The sequence below is a fragment of the Pristis pectinata genome, chromosome 23 (genome assembly GCF_009764475.1).
Source record: "Pristis pectinata isolate sPriPec2 chromosome 23, sPriPec2.1.pri, whole genome shotgun sequence".
Taxonomy (NCBI): domain Eukaryota; kingdom Metazoa; phylum Chordata; class Chondrichthyes; order Rhinopristiformes; family Pristidae; genus Pristis; species Pristis pectinata.
In genome coordinates, this window is record NC_067427.1 from 7,359,836 (window position 1) to 7,374,336 (window position 14,501).

Sequence of the window (14,501 nt, forward strand, 5' to 3'; positions counted from 1 at the left end):
GAGAGTGCAGTGGTGACCTGTACTATTAATCCTGAGGCCATGAGTTCCAAACCTACCACAGCAACTGGGGAATATTTCAACTAATTACATCAATTTGGAATGGAAAGCAAATATCAGTAATTATGACCTGAAATTTAACAGGTTGTCCTGAAGCACGATCTGGTTCACAAACAATCTGCTGGAGGAACTCAGTGGGTCGAGCAGCATCTTTTGGGGGGAAAGGAACTGTCGACGTTTCGGGTTGAAACCCTGCATCAGGACCCTACACCAATTCCTTTCCACCCACAGGTGCTGCTTGACTTGTTGAGTTCCTCCAGCAGATTGCTTGTTGCTCCAGATTCCAGCGTCTGCACTAATGTCCTTCTGGGAAGGAAATCTAGTGTCACGTGGACCCTGCATGTGCTTGACTCATAATTAGTATCCGAAATGGCCCACAAGTCTCTGTCAAGTCTCTTTACCTGATAGAAGTTGATAAAACTATGAGAGGCATAGATAAGGTATCTTTATTAGTCACATGTACATCGAAACACACAGTGAAATGCACCTTTTGCGTAGTGTTCTGGGGGCAGCCCGCAAGTGTCGCCACGCTTCCGGTGCCAACATAGCATGCCCACAACTTCCTAATCTGTATGTCTTTGGAATGTGGGAGGAAACTGGAGCACCCAGAGGAAACCCACACAGACACGGGGAGAACATACAAACTCCTTACAGACAGCGGCGGGAATTGAACCCGGGTCACTGGTGCTGTAATAGCGTGATGCTAACCGCTACTGTGTAGTGTAGATAGTCAGAATCTTTTCCCCAGAGTGGAAATGTCAAGCACTAGAGGACATGAATTTAAGGTGAGAGGGAGAAAGTTTAAAGGAGATGAACGGGACAAGTTTTTTTACACAGAGAGTGGTGGGTGCCTGGAACAAGCTGCCAGGGGTAGTGGTGGGAGCAGATACAATAGGCTGTTAGATAGAGACATGAATATGCAGGGAATGGAAGGACTTGGATCATGTGCAGGCAGAAGAGATTTAGTTTAATTCGGCATTGTGTTTGGTGCAGACTTTGTGGGCCGAAGGACCCGTTCCCATCCTGTACTGTTGTACGTTCTACGTTCCAAGCAAAAACAAACTGCTGGAAGAACTCAGCGGGTCAAGCAGCATCTGTGGTGGCAGAGGGGTAGTTGACAGTTTGGGTCGAGACGCCCAGGTTCCATCAGCCTGTCACCCACACACGCCTGGAGCTCCCGCCCCTTCACCCAAATGGTTGCATCCAACGATCATCCCTCCCTTATCTGGTTCCACTTATCCCCTTACAAACTCCTTACAGACAGCGGCCGGAATTGAGCCCGGGTCGCTGGCGCTGTAATAGCATGACTCTAATTGCTACACTACCGTGTAGTGTAGACAGTCCTTACTCATCACATTGCAGCACCTGCAGCCACTTGTGTTATCTTCTAGTTCCTTCCAACCTCTGTCCCTCCCTTCACCCTCCCCTTCCCCCACCTGGCCCCCCATTTTCTCTCTCCTTATCGGTCTCTACCTATCATCCACCAGTTGGGGTCTCCCATCGCCACCCTTCCCCCGTCTGGCTCCATCTGTCCATCATCCCCCTCCTCACCTCATTCCACCTATCGTCTGCTGGCTCCTGCCTCTTACCCCTTTGTACCGGCCGTCTCCCCTCCGCACTCTCAGTCCTGACGCAGGGTCTCAACCCAAAACGTCAACATTCCCTTTTCCTCAACTCACTGTGTATTTTTGCTCCAGTTTCCAGCATCTGCAGTCTCTTGTGTCTCTCTTTCACCTGATGTTAGTTGAGGGATAAATATTGGACAGGATGCCAAGGATAACTCTCAAGCTGTTTGAAATACCTTCCATAAACAACAAAAAGAGGAGAGATAGTAGATTGGTAAATTGGTTTATTATTGTCACAGTGAGAAACTTTGTCTTGCTTGCCATCCATACAGATCGTTTCATCACGTCAGTACATCAAGGTAGTACAAGGGAAAAGCAACAGCAGGATGCAGAATGAAGTGTTACAGTGACAGAGAAAGTGCAGTGCAGGCAGAAAATAAGGCGAAATGCCATGACGAGGTAGATTGTGAGGTCAAGAGTCCATCTTATCACACAAAAGGACAGTTCAATCATCTTATTAACAGAGGGATAGAACCTGTCCTTGAGCCTGGTGGTACGTGCTTTCAGGCTTTTATATCTTCTACCTGATAGGAGGGGGGGAAAGAGAGAACGTGGGGCATTTAGGGATAGGCATTAAATGCTATCCTTGCAAACAATGTCCACATCCCATGAGAGTTAATATGAATTTTTATTGAAAACTGAGTGGATGGACCCCAGCCATTGGGTGTTCTTGAAAGACTGGGAGGATATTGTGGGGTGGTAAATGGGTGAAACCCTGTGCAGAGGATGGCCAAGTTTTCCTGTCGGGTTTGGAGGAACATTCCTGCCCCTCCCCACCCCACACTCACAAGCAAACAATAAAAAGACATTATTAACTCAGATTTCTGAGTCTCTCTCACTCTAGTTAGTGTGGGGTTCAGTGGGCAGTAACCTTCCCTCTGAGTCATCAACTTCACCTTCCGCTCTAGAGAGCGATAATCAAAAAAAGAACTGCGGATTCTGGAAATCTAAAATAAAAGCAGAAAATGCTGGAAATACTCAGCAGGTCGGGCAGCATCTGTGGGAAGAGAAACGAAGCTAATGTTTCAGGTTGGAAGACCCTTCGCCTGACAGCTCTTCAATCTGAAACGTCACCTCTGTTTCTCTTCCCACACGTGCTGCTTGAACTATTTCCAGTATTTTCTGTTTCATTCCAGTACTCCTGGGTACTACTGAGAGTGTGCCGCATAGCTAGAGATGCCATCTTTTGGATGAGACATTAAACTAAAACCCATTCTCCTCTCTGTTGAATGAGCGAGATAATTCAAAGAGCAGCAGAGATGTATCTAATGTCTGGACAACACTTATCCCTTACTTAAACAGATTATTGTCACATTACAGTTCGCAAGAGCTTGCTTTGTGCATAGTAGCCATCACATTTCCTACATCACATGTTAACTATACTTAAGAAGTTGTTAATTGGCTGAGGCTATAAAGAGTGCTATCTAAATGAAAGCCTTTCTTTCTAGCCTCTCTTGGTATCAGGTTCTGCTGCCTTGGCAGTGAAGCCACAGTGGTTTCTCGGTGTAAGCTGGGCCTGATGAGGTTGGAGCCCAGTTTGTACATCGAGAGAAGATGTTGCTACCTAGTTGTGGCTATTTCACTGGTTCAGTTAAGACTTTTGACTGTAGAGGTGCAGAATAATGCATGGGGAAGGTTAAGGCGCCACAGTCATTTTAATTATTTGACCTCCATTTTCCAGGGAAGGTGACAAAAACAGAATGAAAACAGGTTAGGCATCATCGATGGTAAGAGAAACAGTTAACATTTCAAGTCTGGAAGCCTTCACCAGAACGTAAGAAAAAAGGAGCAGGAGTAGGCCACCCGGCCCCTCAAACCTGCCCTGCCATTCAATTCTGTGCCAATTCCCCATAGCCCTCAGTTCCCACATCTTTCACAGAATTTTATCTATTGATCTTTAAATATCCCCAATTATGTAACCTCCACAGCACTTCAGGGTGGAGAATTCCAGAGAGTTACCACCACAAAAAGAAATTCCTACACACCACCCTTTTAAATGATCACTCTCCAATCTTGTAACTGTGTCCTCTTGTGCAAGGTTCCTCCACTAGTGGAAACACCTCAACATTTACCCTGTCGTGCCTCATCAGGATCTCATATATTTCAATGAGATCACCCCTCATTCTTCTAAACTCCAAAGAGTATAAATCTAATTTCTTTAGCTACTCATGATAGGTTCATTGAGTTCTTTAGAAAGGTCCCAGACCTGAAGTGTTAACAGTTTCTCTCTCCACAGATGCTGCCTGACCTGCTGAGTATTTCCAGCATATTCTGGTTTTGTTTCAGTTGTTTAACATATGAAGGTTTTTTTTCAGAGTCTTTTTATCTTTCGGTCTTTAACCAGAAATGATAAGATAAGATAAGATCTCTTTATTAGTCACATGTACATCGAAACACACAGTGAAATGCATCTTTTGTGTAGAGTGTTCTGGGGGCAGCCCGCAAGTGTCGCCACGCTTCCAGCGCCAACAAAGCATGCCCACAACTTCCTAACCTATACGTCTTTGGAAAGTGGGAGGAAACCAGAGCACCCGGAGGAAACCCACGCAGACACGGGGAGAACGTACAAACTCCTTACAGAAAGTGGCCGGAATTGAACCTGGGTCGCTGGCGCTGGAAAGCATTATACTAACCACTATACTACCATGCCTGCCCTTAAATGTAAGGAACTGGAGCAAGCAAAGGCGATTCAGACTTTCAAACCTGCTTTGCTAATCCAGAGGATTATGGTTTATCTTCTGCCTCAAATCCACACCATTCTCATATCCCCCGGTTATCTCTGCTAAAGAGTACAGTTTTACATTCATCTGATCCAACAGAAGCTGAGAGGATCTTTCCCTCATGGGAGCATATAGAACTAGTTTCAGAATAAGGAATCACCCATTTAAGGCACAGATGAGGAGGAATTTCTTCAGAGAGTCATGAATCTTTGGAATTCTCTCCCCTAGAGAGCTGTGGAGGTGGTGGCATTGAATCTGTCTTATTGAATAGATTTTTGGTCTGTAGTGGAGACACGGTTGTGGGGAACAGGCAGGAAAGTGGAACTGTGGTTAAAATCAGATCTGCCATGATCTAATTCAATGGTGGAGCAGGATCAAAGCACCGAATGGCCAACTCCAGCTTCTTTTCCTTGCATTGGTCTTCCGTAATATATCTATGAAAATAGCTTCATGCATTCTTTGCGTGTAATTGCTCTCCATGTATGCTTGGTAAAGACAGTGAGACATTATTTTTCTCAACAGGTCAGAGAAACTCTTGCAGCAGAAACAGGGCTCAGTGTACGTGTAGTTCAAGTTTGGTTCCAAAATCAAAGAGCCAAGGTAACCACAGTTTTGTCACAAACTATTTGGATTTCTGTCATAGTTTTTGGAATGTTTTTCCTTCTGACTCGGTGATTTGGTTGTCATGATACTGGGCTAAGAACCCAGAGTGTTTGAATCTCATTATGTCATCTGGGGACTGAATTCAGCCCATCTGTAGACACACATCCAAAACCAATGGTCCCTTGTCAAAGATGTGCGCCTAGGTCGCCGATGTACTTCCGTCAGCTTGCCTTCTCAATCTGCCTCAGCCTGACATTGACCCTGGTTGTCCTGGCCACCTTAGAAGATCGAGAAGCTTTAGGGCAGCAAGGGACAAACAACAAATGCCCACTTGCCACTTCTCCCCTATCCCAAAAGCAAACATTGAGAGTGGAGAATGCAACTTACTAGTCATATTAAAACCTTTGTTAGCCAAGAATGTAAAGAAAGGTGATTGCAATTTGGTTGCCAATGTTGGGCTAAGTCCTCTACATGAGTAGAGTGAATTTCCCTCCCTTCTCCCGTCATACTGTAAATTTGGATTTGAAACTAGCTGAAGCTGTTGATTCGGAGGTCTGTGCTTGGCAGTTTCAACTCATTCACTGCCCTTTTCCTGGTTGCTAGATGTTCAGCTCAAATTTGGGCTGAAGTCTCATCCAGAGGATTGAGAGGGATGATTGAAACATTGTCCACTGCAATGCCAGAACATGCCACACACTTTATGGACAAGGTGCAAGTGATGGGAATGCATGGTGTCAGGGAGAAGTGTCCCCAGCTCGCATTTAGCTCACGGTGAGCACGAAACATCAGCCAGAAGCATACAGTAAAAGGAAATGCAAAATAAGGCAGGAGGCATTGAATCACATGTACTCCTGATGATTCATTAAATCCGTTGTACTTTCAGCATAAAAAAATAACACACCCTAAACATAGCTGCTGGATTTGTAATAGATGATATGAACTGCATCTTCCGAATAAAGTTAGAAAGCACATTTCATTGATGAAATACAGTTAATATAGACAAAAACATGTTGGTCCAGTTTATGTGAGGCACACTGGTATAAAGCATAAAGAATTCAGCAGTAAATTCTTACTTATGTTGCTAAATGTGCAATAGGCAAGTTGTACTCAACTTCCGAATTACACTTCCATTAATTTCAAGCAGCAAGCAATCTGTCGGCAGAACTCAGTGGGCCAAACAGCATCTGTGGCAGAAAAGAAATTCCTTCCCCCCCCCACCCACCCCCCCCCAGATGCTGCTCAACCTGTTGAGTTCCTCCAGCAGATTGTTGCTCCTGATTCCAGCATCTGTAGTCTCTTGTGTCTCCATTAATTTCAACGTAGTTTCACTTCAAAAGCAGGGTACACTTAATCCTGGATTAAATACTGCAGATTTATTTTACGTATTAGCAGGTGTTGGTGTTTTTTACTCGAGTGAGAAGAGAGGTTCTTTATTTACAGCTGATTTGGATAAATTAATCCATTTATAATGGTACCTTTCCACTGGCAGAAGCTCTGGTTGTTCCAGATTGGGATATTATTCCATTAATAATACATTTCTATTTGCATCTGTCATTTCTTTTCCTGCATAGTTTACTTCCCAGCTACACTGAGAAAGTCGAGCTCCATTTCTGATAAAATACTCATGTAGTATGAGCTTTGAAGATTTTTTTTATTTGATGAAATTTAGAGGTTTAATTAAAGTTGGGACATTTTTTAATCTTTCTCCCGATTTCAAACTGATCTCTATTTTGCAATTTTTAAGATGAAAAAGTTGGCCCGACGTCAACAGCAGCAGCAAGAGCAACAAAACGGTCAACGGCTTGGACAAGGTAATCGTACATTGTGATAACCAGGGAGAGGGTTTGCACTGAAATCATTCAGTTGAAAAGTGTTCCGATTATAGTTTGTGGCTGTTGAATATTTTGTAACAAAGGTTGCAGAGAAATGTTAAATTGCATTACTATGGAGAATAGAAACACCGGTTAGAGTAATAGAATCATACAGCACGGAAACAGGCCCTTCGTCCCAACCGGTCCATGCTGACCAAAGTACCCATCTATGCTAGTCCCGTTTGCCCGCATTTGGCCCATATCCTTGTAAACCTTTCCTATCCATGTACCTGTCCAAGTACCTTTTAAATGTTATTGATGTACCTACCTCAACCACTTCCTCTGGCAGCTTGTTCCACATACGGACCACCCTCTGGGTGAAAAAGTTGCCTCTCAGGTTCCTATTAAATCTCTCCCCTCTCACCTTAAACCTATGCCCTCCAGTTCTTGATTCCGCAACCCTGGGAAAAAGTCTGTGTGCATTCCCCCTGTCTATGCCCCTTGTGATTTCATACACCTCTATAAGATCAGCCCTCATTTTCCTACGCTCCAATGAATAAAGTCCTAGCCCCTCCTCTCTCTAGAACTCAGTCCCTCGAGTCCCGGCAACATCCTCATAAATCTTTGCTGCACTTTTAAAGCTGAATTGTGCGTAGGGTGGCGCAGAGGCACCACAGGTAGTGTTGTTGCTGCTGCACAGCTCCAGTGGCCCAGGTTCGATGCTCACATCGAGTGCTATCCATGTGGCGTTTGCCCATTCTCCCTCCAATCATGTACGTTTCCCCCGGGTGCTGAAGATTCCTCCCACACCCCAAAGAGATGCTGGTGGGTCGAAGAATAGGCATAGACTTGATAACCCAAATGGCCTCCTTTCATGTCATAAGGAAAAATGAGAACAATGTAATTGATAGAAATGAACTAAAACAGAGGTACAATAACTATGATGCATTATACCACAACCTTTAGAAAGCAATAGGGCTGAAAATGTAGAGCAGGGAAATGGATTAGCCTAAACAGTTCCTTGACTGCCACAGATACAATGGGTCGAATGGCCTCTTTCTCTGCCGTAAATCTCTATGATTCTTTGGTAATGCCAGAACCCACCAGAATGAAGAACGTGTGAAAAATGTTTCCCATTGATGCCGTCCCAACCACTGTTCATTCACTTTGGCAGTTTAATTTCCTTTTAAAATTAAAATCTGTGTCTGTCCTAGATCATTTTAATTTTGATTACTTATCTTGCCTGTGGTATAAACAGAATACAAAATGAAGTGCCATAGGATACGGCTGATATCCCACTCGTGGCACTTGCTGAGGATGACTCAGTACTGAAGTTGCTTGTAAATTATTAGAACCCATCAAGTTATCCACTGTGGCTTCTCATCAGTGTGTTCGTTGCCTTGATTTATTGTCATGTATCCGTGAAAGATTAAAACACTTCATTCAGACAGAAGCCTTGTTGCTTTCCGGCAAGGAAACAAATCCGTTCCTTTAAAGCTAGTTTTTCTTTAAGGCAGAAGAAAATGAGACAAATTTCTGATTAATCTTCTTTTTGCTGGCAGAAGTGATGTCAAATAGAATGGATGGGGTGATAAGTTCCTACGCTCCACTCACAGCTCCTCCACAGCAGCTGGTGTCCATGGACCAGAATGGGTACAACTCTGACCCCTTCCAACAAGGTCTCACCCCACCCCAGATGCCAGGGGATCACATGAACCCATATGGTAGGTGACTCCTTTTTTTATTTATTCAGTCAGATTGAGTGCCCATTTCTCATTGTCTTTAAATGCCCATCCTTAATAGTCCTTTTTACTTGCTGGGCCATTTCAGAGGATAACTAAGAATCAAGCATATTACAGTGAGTCTACAGTTAAATGTAGGCCAGACCAGGTAAGGATAAGCTAGATATAGGTATATATAGGTCATAAATAGGTCACATATATAGATATATATAGGTAAGTTGGTTTATTATTGTCACATGTACTGAGGTACAGTGGAAAACTTGTCTTGCATACCAGTCATACAGATCAATTCATTACACAGTGCATTGAGGTAGTACAAGATAAAACAAAACAGAATGCAGAATAAAGTGTTACAGTTACAGAGAAATTGCAGTGCAGGGAGACAATAAGGTGCAAGGTCATAACGAGGTAGATTGTGAGGTCAAGAGTCCATTTTATTGTACTAGGGAACTATTCAATAGTCTTATAACAGTGGGATAGAAGCTGTCCTTGAGCCTGGTGGTGTGTGCTTTCAGGCTTTTCTATCTTCTTCCCAATGGGAGAGGGGAGAAGAGAGAATGTCTGTGGTGGGTGGGGTCTTTGATTATGCCGGCTACTTTACCAAGGCAGCGAGAAGTACAGACAGAGTTCATGGAGGGGAGGCTGGTTTCCGTGATGTGCTGAGCTCTGTCCACAACTCTCTGCAGTTTCTTGCGGTCCGGGCAGAGCAGTTGCCATACCAAGCCGTGATGCATCTGGATAGGATGCTTTCTATGGTGCATCGATAAAAAGTGGTGAGGGTCAAACGGAACATGCCAAATTTCTTTAGCCTCCTGAGGAAATAGAGGTGCTGGTGAGCTTTCTTGGCAGATAGGTCACATTTATAGGTCACATATAAGTCGTATATACTGTAGGTCATATATATTGGTCACGCATATAGGTATGCATATGTCACATATATAGGTATAGGTATGCCACATATAAGTCACATGTAGATAACATGAGTCACATGTTGGTCACATATAGGCCAGACCAGTTAAAGACACAGATTTCCTCCTCATAAGGGAGAATATTACTGAACTAGATGAGTTTCTGCAATAATCTAGTAGTCGCGTGATCATAGTTATTGATCTTAGCCCTTTTGGCCCAGATCTATTTAACTTCCCTGATAGCCATGGTGAGATTTAAACTCAAGTTGTAGAGTCGGGAAGTCATAGAGCACGGAAACAGTCCATTTGGCGCAGCATGTCCTCGCCAAACAGTGGGCACACATCTGCATTAATCCCATCTTCCAGCACTTGGCCCATGACCTTCTATGCCTAAGCAATTCAAGTGCTCGTCTGGAGACTTCTTAAACATTGTCAAGGACTCTGCTTCCACCGCTCTCTCAGACAATGTATTCCAGGTACTCGCCATTCTCTGGGTGAGAAAGGTCCCCCTCAGATCCCCTCTGTATCTCTTACCCCTTACTCTTACTTGAGAGGTTGAGCAGGCTAGGACTTTATTCATTACAGCGTAGGAGAATGAGAGGTGATTTTATAGAGGTGTATAAAATCATGAGGGGCATAGATAGGGTGAATGCACAGGCTTTTTCCCATGGTTGGGGAATCAAGAGCTAGAGGGCATAAGTTTAAAGTGAGGGAGGAAAGATTTAATAGGAACCTGAGGGGCAACTTTTTCACCCAGAGGGTGGTCTGTATGTGGAACAAGCTGCCAGAGGAAGTGGTTGAGGAGGTACATTAACAACATTTAAAAGACACTTGGACAGATACATGGGTAGGAAAGGTTTATGGGCTAAGTGTGGGGAAATGGGACTAGCTTAGATGGGAATCGTGGTCAGCATGGACCAGTTGGGCTGAAGGGCCCGTTTCCATGCCGTGTGACTCTATGACTCTAGTGGGGGGGGGGGGGGGGGGCGGGTGGGCGCTGGCCGTTAACAGCAAGGTTTGGCCCATTATTCCAAAGTCTTGAAGGATTTGACTTGTGCCTGAAGTGGAATAAAACATGAGCTATTTATAGTGAAAGCACAGAGGGGAAATTTTCCCTGCCAATACATGGAACACATTCAGGCTCCACGTGCACAAGTAATTTAAATTCAGCAAACAGAATTAATCTTTCTCTTTCATGTGGAACATAAGGACACAAGAAGATAGGAGCAGGAGAAGGTCACTGAGCTCCTCAAGATTGCCCCACCATTCAATATGGTCATTGTTGATCTGTCCCAGGCCTCACCTCCTCTACTGTGCCAGTTCTCCATAGCCTTGAATTCCCTGGTCTTTCAAAAACTTATCTACTTCCTCATTAAATATCCCCAATGATGCAGCTTCCACAACCCTCCAGGGTGCAGAATTCCAGACATTCAGGACTGTTTTAAGTGGAGATAAGCTACAATAATTTTGTATTCAGGTGCTTGAGCCAGACAGTTGCATCAGGAGATGTGGAATTTGATGCCTTCTGGTACTGTTGTTCATTCTGTGCTCTTTGTGTGTGTGTGTGTGACGGTAGCACACTGGGGAGTTTGTAATTTTCCACTCAGCTCCTAATTATACAAGTATCCCATCCCTGCACAATATCAGTGAGGAATTCAACGAGGGGCTAGTTGTACTGATTCCTGGAAGTAGCGTTCAAATTTTGAGATGGATCACCCAGTTAACCAATCTCTCCACTACCCCGTCCCTGCTTTTCCTGCAGCCACTCCTACCCATTGTTGACTTGTGGTTCCAAATTATTTTGAAATCTTGATTCTCTACCTCACGGGGTTTAGCAGGTTCTGAGTGGGCACTGAAATCCAAGGTTCCACTGCTGGAACGACAGGATGGCCTTTTGACAGCTTTCCAAAGGCCTTTGAACAGTTTTTAAAATATCTCCAGTAAACTGCATTTTTTTTTACAAAGTATTAGAAAATAATTGAGAGCATTAAAATTAGGTAGAATAAAGAATCAAACCTCTTAGCTCAGATAAGCACCTTGGTCAGCATGGACAAGTTGGGCCGAAGGGCCTGTTTCCATGCTGTATAACTCTGTGACTCTCACATGCAGTTACCTTGGCAATCATAGTCAGCCATTCCATTCAGATGGCAAGGGCTGTACCATTGCTATTGCTGCCGTGAAGTGCAAGGCCAGAGTGCAAACAGGCCCTCGGATCTGGCAGTGTCGAACCTCCAGATTGTGCGGAACTCAGCAGCCAGTCAATCTGAACACTGCCGCTAACCAGTAATTCTCCATGGAAACACCAGATGAAGAGTAGAACAATCCAGGCCCCTGAATCCACATGCAGATAGAGAGCCTCTCGGTTTATCATTTCATGTTCCACCACTCATACCTCCTTGTACTAAGATATCCCTGTCTTTTTTTAGTTGCTCTCATTTTCATACAATATTTATCAGTTGCTCGTCAAATTTCTTCATTTTATGACCATCTGAAACACCACAAAGAAGCTGTGAAGACTCATTAAAAATGAATATGCATCTTAACACCCTTTAAGTGATTTAATGCTGTCAATTAACTGCGTTCATTTTGTGATTCCAGGAAACGACTCCCTCTTTCACGACATCGATAGCGATACCTCTCTCACCAGCCTGAGTGACTGCTTCCTGGCTTCGTCAGAAGTTAACGCCATGCAGGCTCGGGTGGGTAACCCCATCGACAGGCTTTACTCCATGCAGAACTCATACTTTGCCTCGTGAAAGCTATCAGGACTTCAAAAAGAAAATCCCACCTGACAGATTATGTTGACTTTAAATGGAGGGGTGGAGGGGAAACTGAAAAAAAACTGTGCAGCCATATATTACCTTATTTTCTTCTCATCCACTATTTCCCATGCGGCAGAAAAACTGACAGCGAGAAGATAATGAAAGTGACATACAAAAAGACAAATTCAATAGAATTCAAATCAGCACAGCAATGGGAGCATGGGTCACAGAAACTGCAGCTGCATTTCATTGTTTCAGTGTTTTTATACAAATATTCCAGGACTTATTGTCCTTAATTATTTACACAAATTTGGGCATCATTTCCCTGCCCTTCTGCTATTCTCTGTTTAATACTTTTAATGGTAACTGGATCTCAAAGATCAAATAACATTTTACACACCAATTCTCCAAACAGTCAATGTAACAGAGGTTACAACTTCTTATATGCCTGCTTTATCTTATTAAGCCAGATATAATGCACATAATAGTGAGAGGACTGATATGGGCTGTGCTACCTGCCCGTTTGCATGACTCATCTCTCTTCTGAGATATCCAACACTATTATTAAGCTCGCTCTCTCACATTCACAGCTTTTTTTGTTTTGTCCTGCTTACACCTGCTAGATTCCTTGCTCAAGCATAGTCTTCTGCCTGGACTGGTGTGTAACCCACTGTACTGCCAGCTGACAGCCAGTAAAGTACATGGAAATTATGCTTTGCAAAGACGGTTTGCCGATAATTTGTCAAATTGAAATCCAGAACTAGTTTCCACCTTGTTGCTTCCAAAAGGAGCTCAAAAGATCTAAAGGTAATTCATGCCGTTTGGCGTGTTTGTTTTCTGCTCTACATTCTGTCTTTAACTGAATCCACTGAGAGCTGTCTGTTGATTTGGCACAGTCACAGCCTTGATAGTGGAAGAAGAAATACCAAAGTTGGGCTGCTCAGTGCCCAGGGCAAACTCTTCCCTTAACACAACCACCCTCCCCCCCACCCCTTCCCAAATAAACCAAAGTTCTGCTTCAGAAAGTAAACCACAAATGAAGTGACGCAGTTGCAAAATGTACTTGCTGATCACTCCTCATCAAAAAAGTGTTGCTCAGTGCTCAGCGGGGATGGAAGTCAATAAAGCAGGGAGAGACATTGCAGTATTTAGAAGAGTTATTAACAAATAGTACAAAACATGAAACATCCTCCTCCCCCATTTCCATCATAACTAATCCAATAATTAGGATGTTAGACCCATGAATCAGCTTGGTGTTGCTATCGTTTCATTTTATTCTGTCCACATATCCACAATAACTCTGGGGAAGGTACTGACAGACGCAGAACCAAAGGTCATTGTTGATAGCCATCCTCATCTTTGCTTCCCCTGCAGTTTGGCTGGATGTCACTTGTCCTCTCTTGGTTAATTACAGTATTAATATTGTTCTGAAAGCAAAAAGATTTTCCAGCTCAAAAGGTACCAAAGTAAGAGTTAAGGTACTGTTGCCATTTGTACGATGATTCACCCTGTCTAATGGTAATCTCTACGCTTTGACCTGCGAGTTCCAGTAAAAAGATTAAGTCTGAAAGTAGCCTTTGACCTCTCTGATAATGTTTGCCTCATTTTGGGACTGCCATAGGGACAGTATGATTGCTCAAGTGAGGATAATGTGCTTTACTGAAGCAATACTTTAAAGCAAAAGGTAAATTGACGAAGTCCTGTCAGGCACTCTTAGCATTTGATGCATTCACTCAGGCAGTATGCCATTGATTATACATTTGGGACTTCGAAGTTTGTGGGTCAAGGCAACTGCAGTTTATTAGCCTTTCTTCATAATGATTGCTTTGTAGGGTGCCTGGGGAGGACAATTGGCCTCTTTGCTGTATGGATGCATCAAGTTATATGGTGATTCCAATGTCATTCTATTGAGGAAAGTGGGAGACACAGTCTGCAGAATGATGATTGATTATGCCAGTATATTGAGAGTTCCTAGTGCTGCAGTAATGCCTGGGCACATACAAACTTAAATATTAATATTTTTGAGGGCCATCTTTCCAATGCCATTCTGTTTGTTAAACTGTCTTGCTTAAAGAACATGCTGCTCACTCTTCTACTTCATATTAATATCCCTGAATCTAGAACTGTTTAGTTAATAGATTCTGCTTCACACTAGTTGTCAGGAGCAGTAAAGAGCTAATTCCCAACATGTGAATTGTCAAATGTTTTCCCTGTTAATCTTTTTCACTGGAGTTAATTATTCCTTAGTAATTACATACTTGTTGGAGGTTACA

At 43.4% G+C, this 14,501-nt stretch overlaps 1 protein-coding gene across 1 annotated transcript in view; it reads left to right on the plus strand.

Annotated features, from left to right (window-relative positions):
• Window positions 1–13,146, plus strand: part of lmx1bb (LIM homeobox transcription factor 1, beta b) — a 202,861-nt gene extending 189,715 nt beyond the window's left edge. The window contains exons 5-8 of the mRNA XM_052037153.1: window positions 4,925–5,002; window positions 6,750–6,816; window positions 8,379–8,540; window positions 12,065–13,146. Of these exons, the coding sequence (XP_051893113.1) occupies window positions 4,925–5,002; window positions 6,750–6,816; window positions 8,379–8,540; window positions 12,065–12,222 (465 nt within the window). The 3' untranslated portion in view covers window positions 12,223–13,146. The remainder of the gene's footprint in view (window positions 1–4,924; window positions 5,003–6,749; window positions 6,817–8,378; window positions 8,541–12,064) is intronic.
• Window positions 13,147–14,501: the final 1,355 nt, after the last annotated feature.